The 14761-nt window shown below is 35.4% G+C and overlaps 1 protein-coding gene across 2 annotated transcripts; it reads left to right on the forward strand.

The window, feature by feature from the left end:
• Positions 1-5005: 5005 nt before the first annotated feature.
• Positions 5006-13974, forward strand: LOC144437503 (uncharacterized). Of its 2 annotated transcripts, none has more exons than XM_078126448.1 (6): positions 5006-5105; positions 7879-8149; positions 8784-8948; positions 9390-9580; positions 10098-10308; positions 11252-13974. In XM_078126448.1, the coding sequence occupies exons 2-6, from the start codon at positions 7882-7884 to the stop codon at positions 11503-11505; spliced, it is 1089 nt and encodes a 362-aa protein (XP_077982574.1). In that variant the 5' UTR covers positions 5006-5105; positions 7879-7881; the 3' UTR covers positions 11506-13974. The 2 variants fall into 2 exon arrangements, with proteins under 2 accessions (XP_077982574.1, XP_077982578.1); XM_078126452.1 differs by having other exon boundaries at positions 7879-7966.
• The last annotated feature ends 787 nt before the right edge of the window (positions 13975-14761 follow it).

Raw genomic sequence — 14761 nt, forward strand, 5'->3', positions numbered from 1 at the left:
ATTTTCAAAATTTAGTTAGGAGTGCGAAAATGAAATTCAGCAATTGCATGCAATGAAGGCAGACCCCCCTAAAATGAACGAAGTTCATTTATTGAGAGTGTGTGACATTTTGCGATTTTCCCTAAGCTAGTGATCATGATTGAATGGTTTATGAACAAAAGTTTATGAATTATGTACAGTAGAAATGGACAATGGTAATAACAATAGGATTTTATGGTTGGATAAATAACAGATATTAAATTAAATTAAACATTTTTCCTTTTTTTATGACAGAAAAGTCCAGCTGAGCAATTGTGGCCAACTCCAGTCATGACCCTTGAAAGATATCCTGATCTTTACAATGGACCATTTGAATCATTTGGACCAGTGAAACCCTTAACAACCAAGCTTGAAGAGTACAGTAGTGAAGACTATGGTATTGTGTATGAATATGATCATGGAACCTCAAGTCAAGTTGGTGTCCATTTTCTAGGTAACTATTTATATCCTCTCAATAGTAGCATGTAGAGGTTTATTTTATTACATCTTTTTCTCGCTAGAACTCTTAGCAGCTGCACAGAAAGTGAATTGAAAGAAATGTCAGAGAAAAGATAGATAAAATTTATCAATAGAAATTAAGGCTGATTCTCACCCAAGTCATTAGCAATCTTGAAAGGGTCTAACTCTAACAAAGGCTATATATGGAGTGATAGTGCTTCTGCACTGCTCGTACAGTTGTTAGTGCCACTAAAGAGTAATTACTTCTAAACAAGATTTCTTACAAAACCTTTCCATAATTTTTTTGGACACTATGAATCAAAAGTCTCTCCATTCTTGCAAAAAATATCTTGTTTTGCTGTATTTAACAAATATTCACACTAAAACCCATCCTGTCCAGGTCAATATGTCTAGAACTGTAATAGTGTACCTACATAGTAATAACGGTGATGCCTAGGTGTTGGGTGCATCAAGAATTTCATTGCAGTTTTTCTGGGTAGTACAACATAAAATCTCTTCAAAAGTACATGTTATGTAGAAGTTTAAAGGTATAAATCATTGACCAGTATCTTTTCAACACTTATGACCGTAGGTCAAAAGAGAATGAGGCAACAGTGGTTAAACATGTTAATACCTCGTTACTGCAGTATCCTGATGAGAAATATATTACCAGAAGCAAAATGTGAAAGGTGTGGAAAGATAGCTAGATTAGTGGTGAATCAATCTCTGGAACTCTACTGTACTCCAAGGTGTGCTAAAGCAGAAGGTGAAGATCTGGAAATGTTGCAACCATTCTTAAACTCCCCGCGCTCTGGTTTCTGTGGCTATGGTAATGTCTAGTAGGGAGCAATTACCATTGTAAATGTAAACTCCTTGCTTAGGTTGCTTTGCTTACGGCATCATGATATATAGTGCCTTGTGCAACTTTATACTTCAAAGCTCTGTACATGTGTCAGGTGGTATGGAAGTATATGTACCAAGGAACAATAACCATTTGTAAAGCGGTGTATTCAGGTGGCTTTGCATATGGCCCTTTGTAAGAAACATGCATATAAACTATATGTATGGTGCCATATACATACCAACCTGAAACTTCTGAAACTTTTTTGTGTTCAAGTGCTATGTATATTATGTATCAAGGAACAAGTATAATTGTAAAACTCAATGATTGCTTTGCATACAGCACTGTGTGATGGAACAATTGTTAGGTGCCATATGCTTAGCAACTGTAAGATTGTAATCTCTGGGTTGCTATGGATGTGTATCTAGAAATGAGAACCATTCTAAAATTGTGTGCTAGGTTACCATGCAAATGATATATAATACATTTGGTATATCAACCTTTGTAGAACTCACTGTACTCATCACATATGGCAATGAACAAATGAAGAAGTGGAAAATATTGCATCAGTAATTCTTAACTCTTCATACTCAGGTTACTGTAAGGTACTTGAATATATATAATGGATGAAGTAAAAAAAGAATTATACTCACTATATAAAGACAATTGGAATAGTACAAACATGACTTCCAGGACAGTGCCAAAGATGTATCATGTATGGGTATGGTATCCAATGTTGAACTTTGTCATTTCTTGTGTTCTTTTATCAACAATTGTTTTACTATGACAGGATCATTTTCAGTTATCTGTGTGTTGTTGATAATGTAGTATAGTATTTATTTGTTGACTTTTGTAATTTCCTATTTAAAAATATAGCCTACAGATATTTATTGAAAGATATTTAGTCCAGCCACTAAAATTGTAGCAGAACTCTGCATTGAATATACTGGACAACTGGACATGATGTATGTATGAAAAGTTTATTTCTTGCACAAATTTCTACATTTTGTGAGAAGTGACCCTTAGAAGGGAGTTTGATCAGTAACATGCACTGCTTATGTAGCAAGTAGTATAGCAAATAGATATGATTCTAAATATTGTAAAGAAGAACAGTCAAATTACAACTGGTAACAGTCAACTAAAGCGTTTGAATTCTCTCTGCTTGTCACAAGTCATTTACAGCATCTATATCAAGTGTAAAAGTATATTGTTACAGTTGTTTTAATTGTCAGTCCAGTATGTGATGTCTCTCAATGTACCTGTAAACAATGTTACCAGTACAAAAAGCACACATCACAAGATGTCTTCACCCTAAATGATTATGGCAAGCAAGGAAAATGCATTAGTCGACTTTTACCAGTTGTAATCCATTAGTTTAGCCTTGTTGTCAAATTATGTTATGTTTACTTCATGAGATTACTTTTTGATGTGATAATTTTTGTTGTTATTTTTTGAGGTGTTTATTATATGGTTTTTCTTTGTTATAGATTGAGTTATTATATTGTTATTATTAATAAACGCACATTATTTTTACAGCATGTATGTTTGTATTGTACCCTTACTTATTACCCCTTTTTTATTTAGCCCTGTAACCCAGTTCTGAAGCATGAATAGAAACTCAAAGGAATTTCAATCTACTGATGATTTTAGAATGCAATAATACCTTGGAGACAAATGGATGAAAGGTACATTAAGGCCAAAAAAACAACTTGTTTCTGGTCAGTTCACTTAAATACCCTTGCATCGGTCTTTTTTGTGTATGTTTGTCCAGTCCATGCAGTCTGCAGATCTGTGGAGAAACAGTGTCTGTCTTCAGTGAAGACAACTTCAGAGCCAATCATGGACAAGCAAATGACATCTGCCCTACATACACACTTGCTCTGAAGTTATAAATAAAAAGAACAGTAACTGCCATAATTAGTAGACCGAGTGACCAAATTTGTTAAGAATAATAAAAAAAAAAATTGTCATCGCACCATTTTAAACAAACTGTCCTGACCAGAAACAATTCCTTTTTTTGGCTAATGTCCATGGTAATGATTTACTGTAAAGCACGAATATTAGCAATGACTAGCAAAACCTATGAATAAAGGCGTTACAGTGAATTCCTGCCACTAGATGGCGCTATTCTCCATCAACATATTACATGATGTACATGATACTACACTGCACTGTACACAGTACAAACACTTCTGTGGTGATATTTAATTCATGCCTGTTTCCTTTAATTATATTCTTTGCAATAGCATTCCACACAGTATAACAGTAATTTTTTTGTTGTATTTCCAGTCCTGAGAACATACATGCATAATTTTTTTTAACATCTTGCTCTGACCTTTAGTAATTTTTCATTAATGCTACTACTTACTGGTACTATCATTTAGGAATGATTACTGCTACAACAAAATACCTTTTTTTCAAAAAGTTGTATTCCATGAAGACTTGTTCTTGCTTTTTTTTTCATTGCAAGAACTCTGACTGCATGATGATTTTATGGCACTTGCATTTATGGAAAATATATATTATGATTTCTGTAATTTTTTATATGTATGAGTGATTTCCTATGGAATTCCTTGAGCAAAGGGCCAAAATACTGAGTTTTTCTTTAAGTAGGTAGGTTTACTCATGAAGATATTTCAACATATGCATGGATCTGACAGGTTTTTTCCAAAGGAGACAAATATGGTGTGTACTGTTACTCATATTATCACAGACATAACAAGTGATATTATATTGTACTCGGTAATTTATTCGAACACATAATAATTCCCAGAGGAATTACTAAAGGTTACAAAGAACAGACGAAAAAAGTAACATAAAAGAAATTTAAAATATACATTAAGAAATAAAAAAAAAAAAAAAAAAATAATAAAATATAACAATAGCAATAATCTTAATTGTAAAATTGAAACATACTAATGTGTTAAATGAGTTATAAGTGTAGGTGTTGTTGTCATCGTTGTCGTCGTCGTCGTCGTCTTCTCATATCTGAACATATGCATATCATATTGTGTGACATGTTCTATAAATAGCCACTTAATCATAGCAGGCCCATTGTGTACCACAGCTAAATCGTTTTGTTATGCGGTCTCCTACAGTCTCGCAAACAAAGCTCACTAATTATTTTTTCATTTTATATAGTTTAGTTCATATCAAAACGTATACACATTTTGTAAAAAAATTCAGAGATGGAACACACGCTCACTCACTGTTTGCCCAGTATTTCCCTAAAAGTATTTTTATAAAATCATCTCTTACATTTGTGTGAAAGGACTAGCCATGCATATTTACTTATTCAAATGAAGAAAAAAAAAGGTATTCTTTTTATACATGTATAACATTTTGCATGCATTTCAAGGACGACAATATTATATTCCATGTTGCTGTTACCATGGTTACAACTGTAGCACAATCAATGCATTAGTACAATGCATGTGTATGTTACGTTTACAAAAAATGCCGCCCTCAAACACTTAATTTTGAATGTAATCGTACATATGGAAGATTTATTTTTATCGTCCTTTTTTGGTATTTTGTGGAAGTATGCGCTCGCTCTCTAGTTTTCTGGCCAATTTTTTTAAGCACGGATATTTTATCAATAAATTTCTGGTGGACACTATTTTGGTATTTATAATAATATCACTCATATACATTACTTCCTGTTTGTGCACAGACACTTCCGCTGCGCAGTGCTGTGTATAGAGACACGTGGAGGTTGGTGCACTTTACTCAGCTCACCAAAACAACCCGTTGACACCGTTTTCAGATTTGCCAACACCAAAGCAAGGTAACAAACCTATTGGGCACTAACTCTGGGTTGATTTCAAGCTAAAAATGTATGTACATTCATTCAGTTTTTACGGATTTGTAGAGCGTACTATACGGGGGAGAGTCGTGCGTTACCTTACATTACAAGTTACATACGTACTGATGTACGTACATACATAATTTCAGCCGTCAAGAATTCCCGCCATTATATCGCATCGCCATTGGCTCTTCAGCTTGGTAGCAATGAGACATGTTGTATGTATGACTGTCTGTACATGATGTATACATGGATAAGAGCGCGACAGGAAATACATCCCTCTTCCCCTTTCTGGATGTGCATGCGTTGTCTCGAGGCACGACCCCGTCATACATACATACATCCAATTTTATGCCAAGAGTTTGATGTAACTTGAACGTAAATTGGTACATAGCGGACAAGCTGTACAGACACACCCAGTCGATATATTACAGGAGAAGATATATACATGTACCTAATACTGTATTGCTCCTCCCCCCCAAAAAAAAACAATCCCACACACCAAAGGTTGCGACCAGTATAAACTTTTAGCAACATACAAGTTGCGGTCATTGTTTAGGCAACAAAAAGTTGAGGTCATTGTTCAGGCAACCCATTGTCCAAGAATAAATAAAACTTTACAGGGCACAGACCACTATGACCACTAGAGTGCTCTATAGTGGTCTGAGGTATCGGCCTGTACAATGCTTGCCGGTTTCAATTTATCATCGCCAATATACATGTAGTTTATATTTACATAGCTGCAATATAGCCATATTTGTTGTTGGTTAGCTTTTTATTTCCAGGTTTTGCACAAAAAATAACTAATTATTTTTTTGGGGGCAAATCTCGGAAAAATTAAAACCAATAATTGAAGAAACAAAAAACTATTTAGGGTGAAATATTCACTTTTCTGTATTTTGACCATGCTTGCTATAAAATTACTTGAGCAGTTCAGTCCTATATTTTGTCAATATATTGAAGCATACATTTTTTAATGCTGGTAAATGGACATTTTGTAGTGAAAAGAAACATTTTGAAATACTTGTTTGCAGCAATCTTCACCAAACATTCTAACATTTACAAGATATAAGATAACTAGATTGATGGTGCAATACTGATCAATTTTCAAACTTGTGTTTTATTTTTAAATATTTTTTTATTCCTTTCTTTCTTGGGAGGGGTGGGGTGGGTAAACATGTTTTCAAAAAATCATATCTACCAAGACGTCTGACGGGGTCAAAAATGTTTGGTGTATGTTACTAATTTGAATGCTTTATTTCTAGTGATACATTAAAATTATAATTTTGATTTACATGGTACTATAATAAGCATAGACTACTATTTAGGTGATTACACTTGATCCTCTCAACGATGTTCGTCATGTGAATGTTGCACAAGTCAAGGCACTTATCAGTGCACCTACATGTAAAACATATGTTAATAGGAATCATGTATTGATGATTTGGTGGTGTCTGAATGGATTGACCTTTGGCTGAAGGGTAGATGTCTTTCACTCCCTGGCTTGTACTGTACCTAAACTTTAAGTCAATAACACAATTTACACTTAACATAAAGCAGACTCATGTGTATCCAAAGAATTCCGGGCTGTTAGTAATTCTTTTGAAATTAGTTGGCTGTGGTGGGAAAGTTATTACAATGTTTGCTTGACTATTGTAACCTAGTGTAATTGAAGGATATTGATAGCTTTCAATACCAGAGGGAGGGAAGCAACCCACCAAAGTGTCTTAATGCAGTCAGAGTCAGTGTTTTAAGTTAGGCAAGGCAAGGCAAAGTTTTGGGACAGTGTGATATTGCACTTATTATAAGCACTACCACTACTAATCAACCCATAGAAGATTGATTTATTTGTGTGATTACTACCGGTAATATTTATCTGTTAGTTTTTTCAAACCTTGAGACATGTTGTATTGATCATTTACTAGTCTAGTCATGACAAGTTCAATCATAGTTCTTTGATTGGTGTGTTCATATGAAGACCAGTTTTTGTTGTTGTTGACACACGGTGCATTGCACCATTGTCAGTTTGTAAGCATTTACGCATCTCAAGTTCAGATCACCATTATTTACAAGTCATGTAGATTCCTGCTTGAAAAGCACACACACACACATGCACACACGCGCACACACACACACACACACACACACACACACACACACACACACACACACACACACACACACACACACACACGTCATTTATAGACGACCTTAGAGTCAAGTTATATATAAGTATTACCGTATAGTGTGTACAACTGTCTTTAGTAGTAGAATATAAATTGATACTTGAATCCATTTTATATAGTAGTAATACCAGTAGTGAAGTTACCTTATTGGAATCTAGTCTTTGAAGTGACTACACAGCTTTTGTCCAAATCACTCAGATGTCATCAGTGCAATGATCATCAGATGTTGTGCAAAAAGGCTCTCTCACAGCTGTAGGGGAGCATATGAAAGCCACAGGACACACCATAACAACAGAGATGGGCAGAGAAGACAACTACTGGCCTAGGAAAATAACAGAATCCATCGAAATTAGAGAATACCAGCTGTCCCTCAACCGTGACTTTGGATACCATCTTCCACCTATTTACAATAGTCTATCAGGTGTATCCATTAGAGGTCATCTGACCAAATGGCATAACATCACTACGCTGATGACGTCTGAGTTATTTGGACAAAAGCTATGTAGTCACTTCAAAAACTAGATTCCAATAAGGTAACTTCACTACTACTTTTGTTAATGTTTCCACAGAAGATGGCACAATCCAGCAAGTCATATGAGTCATTTACAACACCAAAGTTAAGAGAAAAACTGAGAGCAAAAGGGTATCCTGTAAGTGGTAAGAAAGTAGAGTTAGTGGAACGATTAGAACTGGCTGAAATATCAGTCAATAAATTAAAAGATAGACTGAAAGCGAAGAAACTTTCCATTCAGGGCAACAAGATGGAGCTTGTCAAGAGATTGCAGAAAGGCAGTGATGAAAATAATGGCATGGTGAAGAAGGGGGCCAAAGGGAAGAAAGGTGAATTTAGTTGAGAAATTTGTAATGTCTTGATCATTTCATAGCAATAAACTACTGTTTGGATGTTGTATTATCAGCGTAGTACTGTAGTGCGATAAGAAAAACTACACATAAAAATGATAATATACTGGCACAGTCATCAACTTTTGCAGTGAAGGTTCAATGTATATGTCATTGTGCTTGTGTGTTGAATAGTATGCAGGCTAAATAAATGTACGTCATTCCAATAGAGTAAAAGCTTTCAAAACTAGCACAGATAGCAGTGTTTTTGCTAAGGTTGGGGAACCCTGGTAACAGAAAGGAGGAATGGGGTAAAAGTTGCATAGTTTCCCCAGACACTCTACATTAATGTTGTTTTGGAAGCCCCAGTAAAATTACTGGGAACCCTGGTAGATTTAACCTGCTTACCACCCTTAACAAAACCACTGGATAGTGAGGAATCTGGTATCGCAGACCAGTGTGTTGTGTCAACTGTTGACAGTATGACTATGAAAATAGGATTAAGGGGAAAACTACATGAAGATACACTCACATTGATTTTTTTCATTTTGCCTAAATTTTGAAATAAAAAGAATGGGAAAAAAATGAAAAGATAAAACAACTGTTATGTTCTAATATATTGTACATTTCACAGTAGCTGCAAAAACCATCGATCCATTCAGATTTGTTCCTATGCAATGTAATAAGTGTAATACAACTATTGCCAAAAGACAGAAGAATAAACATATCGACCAGTGCTGGTGTGAAGACGGTGAGCCAAATGCTTTCCTTGTACAGGTACAGAGTACACAGTGGAGTGGTAAGTGATGTTTTACAAAGATATATAATTTTACCAGAAAGTGTATACTTTGCCCTCGAATAACAGCATTTAGGGACCCCCAAGAATGTGATAAATTCAAAGTCCGATGTGAATTTTGATGGTGTTAGGGAGGCTGACATTTTAGCACTCCTTCCTCACTGTTTTGTAAATTATCCATTGCTTGTCTCCAACCTTGCATCCTGACTGGTCAAGACACTGGCCAGCATTAGGAAATATTGACTTTTGCAGTAAGACATTGCATGTTTGACAAAGAACATACAATTATATCCATAGGAAAAAAAAAGGATTGTATGCGAGTCGGAAAGTTTTGGATGATCTTTTTGGGAAATTATCCATACAGTTTTCTAAGTTACAGTTTCTTCTATTGCCTATCTCTTCAATGACTTAATCATTTGGATTGTTTACTTGATTTGATTGTAGGTGCATTTGAGTTACTCCTTGGTTTACCACTCAATGCAACATTTAGAGATTTAGACAAGATACTACGTAGAGTGTGGATGGAATGCTGTGGACATTTGAGTCACTTTATCATCAAGAAGAAAAAGAGTTCAAACAGACCTTCAGTTGAAGAATCAGTGTCGTCATCATTAGAAGGACAGGCTCCTAGTTTGGTAAGGGTGTTTGGGTGCTTTTCATCCACATTCAGCCATTTTGGGAATTTCTAGCAAGGGTTTAATGCACACTTCAGGTGATGGCATCACATTTACCCGTTCATATATCTTTACAAGGCAAAGAGAGTGTGGTAATGTGATGTCATTACCAGAGATTTTCCCGTGAACCCTTGCGGGAAATCTCCCATGGCCAAACACATGTCAAGTGCAAAATGGCTTTTTTACAATATTTCAAAGTTGAGTAAGTTACTAAGGTGCTATTTTATAACCCAAAAATCATATGTGAGTTCATAATAGTAGTCAATTACATTTGTATTAAAGGCAGAAATAAGCCTGACTAGACTTTTCGTTGATAGCAGTAATCAATACAAGAGTACTAAAGGTAGAAGTAAGTTTGACTAGACTTTACCTTTTGAGTCAGTAGATCAGTTGAATGGAGTCAGCGGAGGTTAACTTCTAGGATTTGATGCATGGTAAATTATAAATAGGTACTTTTATTTGATTTTTATCTTTGCAGGATTCAATATTTGCAGCTTTTCTACAACAAGTGAGAGAGACAGATGGAACAATCAGAGTTACATCGTTCTATGACCCACGTGAAGATGAACTGATGTCAGGTGACAAACCCATGACAGAGAAGCTAAGCAAATACTGTACAGAGGATATCTCATCAATTAGATATGAATACGATATGGGCACAACTACTGAAGTGGTCGTCAAATTCCTAGGTAAGTTACAACATGTATCATATCGAGGTATATTTCTAGCTTTGTGCATACCGCTGCATCACTACCTCAACTTCTCTAAACATTAGAGCTATTTTCACATTGGCGTGGGTAACAGAGTGAAACATTTAATTGCTCTGAGTCAGTTTCTCCATGATGATAGATTGCAAGTACCTTGTCCTACAAATTTCTGTTACCTGAAATAGCATTTTACAACCTAGACATGTCACTGAATAAGAGTCGTCTGTTCAGTCGACACCATGATGTCTGCTGTACATGCATTACTGTAAGCGTGTATGAGAATAAGTCAACTTCTTGTTCTAAATTTGACTCACTAGCAATGTGTATAAATGGCATAACAAGTGCTGAGAGTTGTTCAGTGCTATGTATGGGAAGAGTATAGTAAGCCAAGGAACATTATTATTATTACAAATGTACATATGGTGCTAGTGATTACTTGCACTGGTGTGTGTGTGAATATGACTGGTATTTGCATTGCATTGCAATACTGAAAACATCATTACATGTATGTATGCAAATGATATGCAAATGAATGCAAAATCATTCTTTGTAGATGAAGTCGTATGATCACACAGTATTATTTTGTTCTGGATAAACATGTGTAATAATAACACTGTTAACAGATTCCATGATGCGTGAATGCCAATGTAGGTACTCAGGGGTATTTCCAGTCGTGCTTGTGGTATTTTCTGTTACACCTTCACTCACTACACTCATGAAAGCTACTACATGCAGATATCCAGGGTACACCACACTTGTACTCTTGCATCATGGGGTTCTGTCATAGTGTTACATAATCTGTCTACTGGAACAGGCAGAAAATTTGTTACAAACAAATTAACTCATGATATTGTTAGCAGAATTTGTATTATGGTAAATTACAGATAAAGCTATAAAATCACCCTTTTCACTTATTTATTCACAGGCAAGAGACGAATTGAAGAAAACATTTTGTCTGATTTGAGCAATGTCCTGATCCGTAATGTAATGCCTGATATCAAGTGTCAAAGTTGTGGTATCAAAGGGGAGTGGTTGACCACAGATTTCAAAGTGAATATCTACTGTAGTGAGAACTGTGCTGCAGGTGATGGTACGATGGCTGTGGAAATGATGCTTCCATTTGTCAACTCTCCAAGATCAGGAAGCTGTGGATTTAATGGTTATGGTCTTGTTGAGTGATTGACATGTTGCAAGCTGGTTGTTTTATGTTGTAAAACATAGTCTCAGTATTTGCAGTAATGTCTGTCAAGTACGTAAGCCATTTCTGGTCTGGTCATAATGAGTTATTGTTTTCATTCTGGTATTAATTTCTAAACCAACTGTTGTCTGTTATTGTTTGGTTGGGTGTTATGCATGTAATGGTGAAGGAATCAGAAAAAATAGATCCATTATTCATTGTTTGTGTAACACTATGGAGAGAAATCACTCCATATGTGTATGGACAGTCACCATACTCTGGAACATGCCCAAATAAATGATTTGGGACAAATGGTATGTGACTTAGGGTGTTTAGTTTAACAAGTAAATACTTTGTGAAAGTTGAGATGCAAGTTTTTTTTGGTTTTGTTTTTTGTTTTTTTTCAATACAGTTGTGATATGGTTAAAGATCCCATTTTCACAGCTTATGTGTATCATTTCAAGAAGAATCCAAAACCTGTGCAAGCTTTATCACCACAGCCTATATAAAGAGATGAAATGGTCATTAGTATTCTATCAGATAAATTAATATTGACATTTGTATTTTTATGCACACTGCCTTTATATACATCATCTCTGCAAACCAATGCTATTTACTATTATATTGGCAGCTGATGTAAGAGGTATTTTGTTTTGACTTAATTTGACCACACTGCCTTAAGTTCTAGTCTTAAAAAGATGGAACAAGAAATGTTTATAGAACACTGCCATTTACAGTTGATATAAGGATTAGTTTGTTTTGACTTCATTTTTACTACACTACCTAAAGTTCTAGTCTGAAAAAGGTAGAACAAGAAATATTTATATGAGTACTGCCTTGTACGTCATCAATGCCATTTACTACTATATATAATGGCAGCTGACGTAATATTAGTTTGTTTCGACTTCATTTTTACCACACTGCCTAAAGTTCTACAGTCTGAAAAAGGTAGAACAAGAAATTTTTTTGACAGTTTAAAAATGAGATATTTTGGGTGCTGTTCACTGCATTCTGAGAATAGTGTTCTCTCTCTGCATTCTGAGAATAGTGTTCTCTCTCTGCATTCTGAGAATAGTGTTCTCTCACTGCATTCTGAGAATAGTGTTCTCTCACTGCATTCTGAGAATAGTGTTCTCTCACTGCATTCTGAGAATAGTGTTCTCTCACTGCATTCTGAGAATAGTGTTCTCTCCTCACACATGAGGCCTATCATATAACTTATTAAACCAAAAAGCAATAACAATTATTGTAGCGTATATCGTTTTCAAAGGCTGAATGCTTAAAATTTGTCATCTAATGCAACATTGGTACATGTTAATATATTGATATGTGTAAAAAAAAGTATACTTTGTTACAATGTATATGATTTGGTAACAATCTGCTGAGATAATGGTGGCTCATGCAGAGAATATGTAGCGATGCTGGTAAGAGTTTTGTCCTGCCATATGATGAAAAGAAGCAGTGTTTAACTCATGCTAAGATTTTTGTTGAGCCAGATATAATGTAGTAATGCTAGTAAGGTTTTTTTGAGCCAGATAATGTTTTATGTCCTTTCAACTGGCTTTCATTGTAGTTTATGGAAGAAGAAACCACTTGAAGGCAGGCCTTGCTTTATTAAATACAAAGGTCAAAGTTCAAACTAATTCTGAATCAGTAAGAGATCAGACTTGTTAGCCAAGTAAGCAGAAATATGGATGAAGGAAATTGTATTCTGTTATGTGTTCACTTTGTTTAATGTACATGATATTGTACAATGTATCTTATTTTCACCTTTTGTGTGTATCATTTGTATAACTTGGCGTACATTTATGTGCCTTGAATCAATCCATTCTACCAAAGGTAAACTATTAATACTGCCATTCTTGATATGGTCTAGTTGCTATTCATTGGGCTTCATATTCTATAATCTCTCTCCACATATAGTCAAACGGACAAAATCTACTGAAAATCTAGCTCTTAATCTCCTGCTGGGGAAAGGGTGAACAGTGCATGTCAGTAGTAATTCATCACACACACTGACAGGCCATTTTAATTGGATACTTTGCTTAGTTTACTAGAAACTCAACCGACAGGCTTAGAGTAAGTCATGTGAGAACAAAATATGTCGTCACATTGATATCAACTCTCCAATAACATTTAACTGCCACTGTCGGTGGTAAGAACGGAATGTTCTGCTAAAGGAAGAAATTTGACTATACAGTGGAGAGAGAGATTGTAGAAAATCGAGCCTATCCTATAATTCCAACTAGACTACAAACATGCATGTGTGATCTCAGGTTGCGGCTATGTAACTGCCAAAAGATTTGTGTAAAACATATGTTATTAATAAGGATGACATTTTTCTTTCTCTTGAAAAACATAATGTGGCAAAAGTGTTTTTGTGAAAATAACTGTTTTTGAAAGATATTTTGTGGAGATGTTATGGTTATTTACTATTTTGTTATTAATTCTAGAGGTTCTATGTTATGAAAAAGAGTATTTGTTTGAATAAAGTAAAAGTCAACTACGTCACAGTTTTGTTACTGAGTTTTCCCTCCTTGATGGTGCAGTGGCCGATTGGTCATTTTGAAAGTCTGTCTTTATCGAACGTCCTCTAAATAGTTAGATGGTGGCCAAGAATCAATGATACCCAGCGAACGCAATAATAATTGGTATGGACATAAACGCATTATGAGAAATGATGTACTGAAGAATGGTAGTTCTGACCATAGACCCTCCACCAACCAAGTTGGTGGAGGGTCTGTGTTCTGACAGCTGTACTAGGTAAATGTAATGGTGGGATAATTTACTGTTTGAGACGACTGGAAGGTCCACCTTTGATGGGACATCAGTAACAACCCAGAGAGAATGTGTATCATCCACAGACTATCAAGAGCATATTGAACCAGGCCAGTCTGGCAAGATAAGGAACCGTCTTGCCGAGCAATGTCTCCACACAGATATGCTTCATCATCTTATGACATTATGCAGACTGAGATAGCTTACCAGATGGGGAGAACCAGGAAGGCAGCATTGCTTTTCCTCAAAGAAACAAGTGTCATAATTTCTATATTCAACCATGATAGAGAAGTACACATAATGGAAATAGTAAGAGATAGGGGAACACTAAATTTTGGTGTGTCAGTAGACATTGTGTGTGCCAGTGGCACATCAAATTGGCTTCGAGAGCACACTGCTGTGCATTCAATCTATGTTCACCATTCTTATAATGATTTTTGCACATTACACATATTATATTTTCAAATCTGACCATGATTG

The sequence above is a fragment of the Glandiceps talaboti genome, chromosome 1, assembly GCF_964340395.1.
Source record: "Glandiceps talaboti chromosome 1, keGlaTala1.1, whole genome shotgun sequence".
NCBI lineage: Eukaryota > Metazoa > Hemichordata > Enteropneusta > Spengelidae > Glandiceps > Glandiceps talaboti.

What these genes read in the sequence shown, in the direction of transcription:
- LOC144437503 (XM_078126448.1), top strand. Translation starts at nt 7,882, where the DNA reads ATGGCACAATCCAGCAAGTCATATGAGTCATTTACAACACCAAAGTTA. An exon ending in GGGGGCCAAAGGGAAGAAAG is followed by an intron (nt 8,150 to 8,783) that starts GTGAATTTAGTT and finishes TACATTTCACAG; the next exon opens with TAGCTGCAAAAACCATCGAT. An exon ending in ACAGAGTACACAGTGGAGTG is followed by an intron (nt 8,949 to 9,389) that starts GTAAGTGATGTT and finishes ATTTGATTGTAG; the next exon opens with GTGCATTTGAGTTACTCCTT.